The sequence below is a fragment of the Anneissia japonica genome, unplaced genomic scaffold (assembly GCF_011630105.1).
Source record: "Anneissia japonica isolate Jap-2015-1 unplaced genomic scaffold, ASM1163010v1 scaffold287577_len299045_cov155, whole genome shotgun sequence".
NCBI classification, from domain to species: domain Eukaryota; kingdom Metazoa; phylum Echinodermata; class Crinoidea; order Comatulida; family Comatulidae; genus Anneissia; species Anneissia japonica.
Window position 1 is genome coordinate 112,075 of NW_022686369.1, and position 10,474 is coordinate 122,548.

The window sequence follows — 10,474 nt, forward strand, 5'->3', positions numbered from 1 at the left end:
ATCTTTTACTGCTGTCCCCCTTGAATCCGCCTATGATACCGATGGGGAAGGCTGTAATCAATGTTAAATTGAATGTTTTTATTGCATGTGTAAATGATGAACGTCTCAGAACTGTTGGTAATCAAAAACATGGGCGTCGATCGGTGGGCCCCCACTTTTCAAAGTAGGGAGACATCATATCAATTGCTCCCCCCCTTTTCACCAATCTTCTATAATCAAAATCCCACTTTACAAAGCGAATGGAAAGAATAACAATTACGCATGACTGTCATGTTTTGTCTCTTCACTTTTCCAAGCAGCAAAAAAAAAAAAAAAAAAAAAAACACCCGGAAAATTATAATTAGAATTTAGGCCTGAGAGTGCCATTTCCGGCCATCTAGGAGTGTCATAATCATACGTTTTCTTACCTCAACCCCAATGGTGGGGCTGAGTTGAGGTAATCAAAAAATGCTAACTAATGCTGTGTGTACTTCCTATTTCCTTGGTCATCGTAAATTCTCCTTCTCTTACTTTAGACGGTAGTATTTCCACTCATGTGTAGTCGCAATGCTACTTGCACAAAAGTGAAATTCAAAAAAGTGTAGAAAATAAAAGGAAAAACCTCTTGATTGCTTTTAAAAGTACTGACATGCAAGTAGACAATTTCAAGATTATCTTATCTGTTTTTCATTGTTCGAATACGTCACAAGCTAATGAGAAGATAATAAATCATTATTTTTTATGAATGTTAGTTTGCACGAAATATTATAAGCGGGCATAATTACCAGGATGATTTTAAACACTTTTTATGAAGAGTTTTCCCGTGGCGGATTCAAGGGGCCCAATGTAGTCGCAATAATACTTGCACAAAAGTGAAATTACAAAAGAGGGAAGAAAAGGGAAAACCTCTTGCTTGATTTTAAAAATACTGCACATGCTAATCAGTAGATAATAAATCATTATTTTTATGAATGTTAGTTTGCACAAAGTATATAAACGGGAATAATTATGATTGCCAGGATAATTTAAAAAACTTTTTATGACGAGTATTTCAGTGACAGATTCAAGGGGCCCAGTGGACAAAAATGAAAATTTAGTCTGAGAGTGCCATTTCCGTCCAACTAGAAGTGCCATAATCATAAATTTTCTCCACCTCAGCCCCAACCATGGTGGGGCTCCATCTGTAAACGTCCCTACCCGGGCCAAGCTCTATTTCAAATTCCTGGATCTGCCACACTATTTTGAAAATGTAGTATAGAAATAAAAGTTAATTGCATTCCTTAAAATCAATTAGAAACAACTTATAAAAGGCTATAGGCGCCAGAGCTATGATCGAGTCGCAAATCGTCAAATATCTGAGTCGCCGAGTCACAGTCACGTTAAAATATATTTAGTTTTCGATGATGTTCACAAAGCCTGTACAACTGTCAAGCGCAAGAATTATGGAATGGTAGCGTTATGGAGAGAATTTTTGCTTCAGATGAACTCATAAACAATTCAGTTTTCGACAGGGCCCGTACATAAAACTGCCATTAGAGTAAAAAGCTAATAGGCCTTTAATGATTTACTTTTATTTTGTTTCTTGTGATATTTTTTCTTTCTCTCTGTTTCGATTTATTCTTATTTCTTTTCTAGTGATTTTAAGATTTTCGTTAGCATACTTGTAATTTTCGTGTCCGTTTGGACACATGCATACAATTTTTAAAGAAATTGTTTATATACTCAAGCAATATATCAATGTCTTAATGTTTTGTTCACACTGACAAGTTGAACCAGAGTTGAACTCCATTCAAGCGCCCTCAATGTGGAATAGTTGGTTGGCGTCTGCAGACAGCAGAAATTAATCAAATTTAGGTCTGAGAGGGCCATTCAGCGTGACCACTGCTTGGGCATTTACCCAAGATCTTGGGTATTTTATTTTTACTAAGAAAATTAAATATTTTTGTCATAGAGGAAGAATTAAGAAGTAACGAAGTATATTTCAGTCCATTCAAGTAAGCAAAACTCTACGAGTGCACATAGCATTGTTAATTGACTTCTTATGACCAAACGAAAAAGCACATTGGCGATATATTGAATTGATAATATATTGAAATAATATATAGAAACAGACATTTCAAACGCAATTAAAGAAGACACAACAGAATGGAAAACTCAAATTGTAGTCACACACGAAATTTTACGACACTTGTAACTGGCGATATCCATGCTTATATAAAAATAGTAATCTTGATGTTCATAATTTCGATACTAGGCTATTAACTTAGACTTGCATCACGTTATATCGCGAAATTTTCCATTATAAATAAATCATTAATGAAAGGTATGTTTCTAAACGGCTTTGCTCCTTCGGGGAGGCTAAAAAAACCATGCTAATTAGAAACCAGAATATACTTTCATTTGATGTACTGAATATTTCATTAAACATAGGCCTATAAGATATTTGGGTTTAGAGATAGTGTACGCAAACTTAACACGGGATAATCATATACGACATGGGCCTACGTCTGTAAGCTTCAAGATTCATAACATTGGCCAAAAAATTGCACCAATCTCTGCTCAGTGGTGCCACCAGCGGGGGATCGGGGGGGGGGGAGAGGCTGCCCACCCCTCCCCCCCCCCCCCGCGGGGGGGGAAGAAAAAAATTATAGGCCTATGTATTTTCTACATTAGTAGGCTCTAAAATCGATTAAATACCGTAAGCCTTTTGAAATCCCTAAATTGTCAAAATTTTCGGGGGCTTCTCCCTCTGGACCACTTTCGAAACCTTTTAATCAAAGCTCAACCACGCCCACTTTGCTTTCGTCGGGGAAATCTGACCCCTCGTCGCCCCCCTCCCCGTCGGGGACCTCGGCCCCTCCGTCGGGCAAATCCTGGCGCCACCCCTGTCTCTGCTTATATATAAGCACAATCGAACCATGTATCGATTATGCAATTTCGGTTTGGGGAAACACATCCGAGAAAAATATTGTAAAAATCGGACTGCAAAAACGTGCAGCAAGAATTACATAAACACAATTTTGATTACATTCGATGCTATATGCATGACATGCCCGACCCCCTTCTCGTTAAATAACGAAATTGAAAAGATTTTCGATATGGATATTCAAAAACTCAAAACTTTAAACGTTGTTGCACTAAGTACAGTAATTGCAACGTGCCACCACGCTTCACTGTGATTTACATCATAGTATTCGAGTGACAATTTTTTACAACAGGAATAGGGGCCTAGTTATGTTGAAGTGACTATTTTTAACAATTTTAAATTATTAATGTGTATTATTACATAAAAATAAATAGGCCTACTATATAAATCCAGATTTTTTATTTAGGCTAGCTATTACTTTAATAGATTTTTTAATAAGGGGGCGGGTCCAGGGGCTGTCTCTTATACACATCTAGATGTGTATAAGAGACCAAAAAAAGAGAAAAAAAAGAAAAAAAAGAGAGAAAAAGAAAAAAATGATAGCCCACAACGCCTCAAATGTTATTTTCGGGCGTCTAGAACACAAAAATTTCGCGAACCCCCTAGGTCATTGTTGTCTCGATCGGCCCAAATTTCTGCCCCCCCCCCCTTTTTGACATCTCTGGATCCGCCCCTGGGGTCCTCATAGATTTGGGGCCCCTGGAGATCGGGGGCCACATGGTTCATGAACCTGCGGTAATTACGCGACTGAGGAAATGAAAAATATGCATGAGAGTAGGGGTGTCTTATATTATTAGGCCTAGGGCCTATATGTTAATTAATTCGAGCTCGAGTATAGGCCTATGTTGCGCTGTAGTTCTATTTATATATATGGCCGAGAAAACGTTATTTAAATAGATGCATAAGTGACTGTTGTACGTTAATTACTCTAATTATTAATTGAATATTGACTTTTACAGTCAATAAACAATATTAACAACGGTAAAGAAATTGCGTAACGATCCTGATACACGTGGACAGCCTACTTGCAAGTCTACGTGACGACGCACTATTGTTGAAGCTCGAGTAAAATCTCAACCGGAACGTACCCGGAAGTTCCGGAAAAAAGGGAGTGTTTTACCTTGCGACAACTCACTCAAAACACATTAAAAATGGCAGAAAAAAACAAAAATAAATATAACATTTCGATAATTCGATAGGTTGACCTATAAAATGCACCTCTCTGCGGTGTGCATTTGCCCTGAGCACCTATTCCAAAATTATAGTGGCCGCGTAAAGTTCAAACCGGAACACAACCCGGAAGTTTGGGAAAGAGGGCGGGCTTACTCAGGCTATTAAAAAGTGAAACTCTGAGTCCGAGTTCAGCAACAAGTTGCGGAAGACAGCTCAGTTAAGATACAGAAAAATGGCTGAAAGAAATAAAAATCGCCTTTTAGATCTATTAACTCAAGAAGGAAATAACGTATGTGCTGATTGTGGATGTCAGGGTCAGTATTTGTTTAATTATATAATTTTAAAATGTATGATATAGAAAGGTTTGTAGTAAGAATAATTAATAATCGCGGCCATGATTTTTCTATTTCAATGGGCGTTTAGTAGAAAAGTTGGTGAAGCGCGGTAAGGGGCCTGGCCTAAATTTATTATTTATAGCATTGTGGTACACAAGTTATTAAAATGGTTAAATTCTACTGTATAATCTGGGGCTTATTTAGTCCGTTTTTTAGTTCGTTTAGTCGCCTAGGCGTACTACTAGCATAAATAAAAACCCCTCAAAACAGTAAGTCTGGTACTACTAATTATTATTTTAGTAGAAAATAGTTGATTGACAATTTTGTGGTCTGGTTTGGTTAGGCCCTAGCTAGCCTAGCCTAGGCTAGGTCTGGCAAATTTTGGCTTTACGATCAGACCCCATCCGCCTTAAGGGTCCAGGCTAGCCTCACAAGTGACAAATTCTAGTAGTAAGCCTAGCGGCCTGAGATTCATCAAACTTAAATTCAAACCGAGTTTATTATAATAAATAATCCTGTGTCAAAAGTCAAGAAATTGAATGTTTGACTGAACTCAACTCAATAGGTTGTTTCCTGAAGTTCATATTTTTATTTACAAAGTTTGAAAGTGTCCCATGTTACAAGTAAGGGCACATAGAAAAAATTCTTAAGATTATCACTATTTTTTTTTTTTTTAAATGCTGAGGGCAGGAGGGTTTCTTTTTTTTTTTTTTTTGAGGTGGGGTGGGGGGATGTGATTTTACACAGGGATGCCTGTGTGCATGAACAGAACAAACATGGTGTTGTTTTTTCGAAGTCGCAGATGCCTTTAAACAAAACTAGGCCTATATTCTGGTGAAAAAAATGTGGACATTACTTGAGCATCAAAGGGAAGGGAACACCCTAATTATAGGCATAGATGCATAGACTTTGGTCTTTACCTTGAACTACGCCATCCTTGGCGTAAACTTTCTTTCTCGATGTTGTATGTTAGTTTTTGCCCAATAACTACAAATCCAACCGAACAAACCCATCACAAGGAAGACCGCCCACTTGTAATGCATTATGTAACGAGTAATTTTTAGCAGCGAGAGTCTCTGTGGAACATGTGTCTTTATGCTGTGAATCAATGATCCGATGAGGCCCACTGTGCCACAGTGAATGAAACGCAACTTGATGAGTGTAATTGATTGCTGTTTTTTCCTTTAATTTTCAATCCCTGGCAACTTTCACAACAATACCACATGGAAATCACACTGGAAACTGGTGAAATCGTGCATTATGCTCTTAAAAAATAATTTTTTTCGGCTCAAAACATATAGCATGAATAAATTCGCTTAGTGGAATACTGCCTTAATGTGTTTACAATTAGTGTACTTTGACATCGTTCTACTGGATGAATACGTTATTAATGAAAAATATATTACCAAAAATGTATAAGATATATTGTGAGAAAAGTTTTGAATGAATGGTCGGTCGGTTTTTAAAATGTTTGTTAAAAATTCTTTTTCTTTTATCCTGAAATTTGTTTAAACCTCTAAATTGTGGACTTGGCAAAATTGATGCTACAATGAAAATGATTAAATGTAATGATGACCCAACTTGTTACCACAGTGCAAAAGTTTATTGACACTTATTTGGATCGCTAAAAAAATAATTCTTAATGAAAATAGAATGGACTGCTTCCTGTTACCGTTGGAAGTAGCTTTGTCATCTTTGGAAGACACATAGCTGTCAATTATGGATCCGTTAAAAAAATCATGGCTGGTGTTTACTTTGAGAGCCAACTATTGAAATACACTATACACAAATTTGTTTCAGTTATCTTGGAATATTTATTACAGTGACATGTATTCCAAGACCTCCTGCTATTAAGCTGAAATTTAACAATAAATTCAATTCATCATGGTATTTTGGAATGTTTGTAATATTAAATAATATCATCTTTTTAAATTCTTAACCTAGATCCTGATTGGGCGTCATTCAACCTTGGTATTTACTTGTGCGTAACATGCGCACAAATCCATCGAATGCTTGGAGCTCACATTAGTAAAGTGAAGTCTATTCGCCTCGATCAATGGAATGATGACCAGGTGGAGGTAAAGTGTCATGCTTTTTTTATTCCCCTTTTAGGTCTGCCTAATGGCATTCTGCAATTTTTTAGAACGACGAACCAATTGTGGCAAAGACAAGCCAAACCAGTCACTCGTCGCAAATCATGTTTCAGAGAAAATGGCTAAAACATGCTGGAATGTCAAATTTTTATAAATCTATTTTATTGTACTAAACTAAACTTTATATATCTACACATCAATCTATGCTGTTATTTTCCCCATTTTCAATGTTAAAACAATACTTTTTAAGGATTTAAAGATAGTTTCTGCATGAGAAATGCCTGAAATCATAAACTTTGACGGCTAATTTCTCATTGTTCTTTAAACAGCTGTGTGGTTAAACGCTTGTAACTTCATAAGGAAATGTCCAATTTGAATGATTTTTTTACCATTTTATAGCTATTATTTTACTATCTAACACTGTATTAATAACTCAAAATCGATTTTTGCGACGAGTGACTGGTTTGGCTTGTCTATGCCACAATTAGAACCTTGAAATTGAGTTGCAGCCCACTGAGCACTCATGTAAAGATGATCTGGAAGCCTTAGGCCTATATCATGCTTACGTTAATGCAACACATATTCCATTTCATTGTATCGGTAACCACCCTGGTTTATCGAGGGATAGTTTTTTTTGTAAATATTTCATTATTAATTATTAAAAAAATCTTATTTGTACATTGTCAAGTTGAATACAAAATTAGATACCAAGATATTAATGATAGTGACACTGAGATTAGAACTACCTGACTTCTGTCTAGTTCATGACTCTACAGTGGTATCCTTTGTTCCTTTGTATTCATTTCAGGTTTTACAGTTGCTTTGAAAAATTCTGTTCTTAAGTACATTGACATTATAAAGCTGTATGACAGCCCTGGAGAGAATCATATGTAGAAAAGCTTATATGTCACGAGAATGAAAGTTAGAAATAATTGCCTTTAACATAAGTTTTTCTTTTCTTCCATTCTACCAAATTGCTTAAAAGAGCAACCACAATGTCTTTTGTATCCTAAATCAACAATGTCATTAGGCGCGATCTCCAAATTATCCCAGACAACAAATCAGCGTTCAGACACGTTTTCTATTGTTCTACCAAAACACGTCTGAAAACACTGTTTGAATAGCACATCATTTGGACGCTGATTTTCCGTTTTGGCCTTTGCTTCTCCCCTTTAACTATGGCCGATTGGATGCACTGTAAGACTCATACAGACGACTTTCTAAAATGAATCATAATACGAATGACTGTGCGGCCCAAAACCCAAGTACAGACTTGTTTACCTGCTAGTAAACATCTCTTTGTACGCTGCCTGTGTGTGCAAGAACTGACAGAAGTACGTAAACTAGGGAAAGTCCCTAGTCGATGCTAAAAAATAATTCGTCGGTTGGGTACTGGGACGTCAACGTTCAGTAGGCCTAGTACCGTGCATAGGTGAGACTATCGCAATAATTCAGTGATTTTACAAATCGGTGAACAAATGTAACTTTAAAAAATCAGATTTTTTTTTTAGTTAATTCTGATGTAGTTGCAGCTCAAGTCGCTGGCCACCATCATTTTTAAGAAGCGCGATCGCCATCCTGTGCAGCTGTGGTAACATCCAGCACAGCAAGTAATTGTTCTACTTGCTGTTGAAAAGGATCATGTGCTAAGACCCATGCCCCGAAAACATTGTCCATGATCAAAGTAGATGAAATTTTGCATTATACTAAGCTAAATTATATTTACATTTTATAAAACAAGGTTTATTAATTAATTTAATAAATGAAAAAAAAGTGAATTTCATGAGAAACACATTTTTTTTATGCCGAATTTCACTGTGAGTTTCGACATACAAACATGTAAGGCTAAGCCATTGCCTATCCAGTAAAGTTTTTGCTGACAACTCGCGATATTACTGTAATTTATTTATTTATTCAGCTGAACATACACTTCTGTTTCAGCGGCACACCTAAATTTGGTGCGTTCAATGTATAAAAGAGAGAAAGAAAAACAACTATAAAAATAAGTAATTGTTAAAAAAAAACAATAGAAAATCGTTCAAACGATCAACAAGCGTCCAAACGATTCACTGTTGTCCAGGCGCAAGCTGTAATTCAAGCGTGTAGCAAATGAATATTCATATAGCGGTGGTAATTAGAATAGTTGATTTCTCAGACGTGTTCGTGATAGGGTGTTGACCTACAATAGACGCATTTTTGCCGTCTGGGATAATTTGGAGATCTAGCCTTGCATAAATCACAATGTACCAAAAAAAAAAAAAAAAAAAATGAAATTAAAATGTAAATGGTACTGCTGTGGGTATCATATTAAACATACTGTAACTATGGGCATATTAGATGTAAATTTGTAACATTAAATTATTATGTGTCAGTCTTTTTCTTAGTGCAAGACCTTACGTCTATATTATGTGTTACCTACCCCGGTATTCTTAAAACGAACTTTAGTTGTAGTTCGAGCTAAAACTTTAAAATTACGTCATTTCGTATTCTTAAAACGAACTTCGACTAGCACTACGACTAAATGACGTGAACCTTGACTAAAATGATACCTCCGCAGGCCGATTTTTTTTGGTCAGCCTAGGGTCAGGCTAAATCGCCGACTTGAAATATTTACCCCACTAAAAACATGTTTTTTGTAACTCACGATAAAGTGAAACGAATAAAAACGATTGTACACACAGTTGGTTTTTCATTGGTTAGTTTGATAGTCGTGGCTTGCCAGTCGTCTTCAGTTGAACTAAAACTAGGACTTGATTTAGTCGTAGTTAAAACTTCGACTACATTGTTTGTGAATACAAATTGAAGTTAAAGATGCAACTAGCACTAAATGAAGTTCTAGTTTGAAGTTCGACTAAAGTTTGTTTTAAGAATACGGGCGCTAGGAACAGTACAGTAATTTGGATTGTGTGTCTATGCATACTGTAGGCCTACTACTCCATAACATCTATGGGGACCATTCTACAGTATAGCTGCTCTTGTAGGCCTACTTTAATAGTCAAGAGATCGGTATTTGAACACCATGTACTGTACCTACATACCATATTCTTCAGAGAAGAGACAGTGTGGATAACAAACTTACCTTTCTCAGACTCAAACCTGAACCCTACTCTTTGATGGGAAGATCATAGCCATTAATTAGGAGTAGTTTAGCCTCATTGTTATTACTGTTGTTGTTGTTGTTATTTTTTATTTTAATTTATTAGTATTATTTTATTGTTATTTTCTCGGTTGGCCTATATTATTTCTGTGTAAAGCACATGGGGCAATGTACAATATGCGCTTTATAAATATAACATATCATTATTGTGATGTCTCTTTGGACAGGAAGTTTGAACAAACAAAATTACCAACCAGGAAACATGGTATAAAGTATGTGATAGTCACCATAAATTGAACAAATATAATTGACAAATTTTCATGCTGAACAATTGGCAATTCCTATAAATCACAAGCATGCCAATATTTGGATATTCTGAAAAAGAATGAATGTACAACAATGTGTTAACAGGAAGGAACATTTTTTAGAATAAAAAGATTTTCTGGTTTCTTTGTGGTTTTGGGATTTTTTTCACTGGAGCAGATTTGAGGGGGGGGGGGGCCTTCTGGACATCTCTGAATCCGCCCCTGTTCACCCTTTTCCTCTTATAGTACTGTAGGCCTATGGTGCTGTAACACATTAGAACAAAACCAAAAAAATGATATATATTAACACTTTGGTAAATAAAAAAACACCAAAAAGTGAAAGTGCAAAAAGTTTTTGTATGTTAAATTCTGATAAAAAATTTAGGTCAGGTGTATACTTGGCATTACCTAGAAATATTGGAATCGTGAAGCTGTTTATTGATGATTAAATTCACCAGTTGAAATCATGTCCTGTGTCCCACAGAGATAACAACTGTTACCGTTAGATTTAGAGTATTCATGGGTAAAATCATGACACTGCAAATACCTGTCTCTTATACACATAT

The 10,474-nt window shown here is 36.0% G+C and overlaps 1 protein-coding gene across 1 annotated transcript in view; it reads left to right on the forward strand.

The window, feature by feature from the left end:
- Window positions 1-4,233: 4,233 nt before the first annotated feature.
- The window catches only part of LOC117116847 (arf-GAP with dual PH domain-containing protein 1-like), a 24,650-nt gene continuing 18,409 nt past the window's right edge, over window positions 4,234-10,474 (forward strand). Inside the window, exons 1-2 of the mRNA XM_033260941.1 lie at window positions 4,234-4,392; window positions 6,358-6,491. Of these exons, the coding sequence (XP_033116832.1) occupies window positions 4,311-4,392; window positions 6,358-6,491 (216 nt within the window). The 5' untranslated portion in view covers window positions 4,234-4,310. The remainder of the gene's footprint in view (window positions 4,393-6,357; window positions 6,492-10,474) is intronic.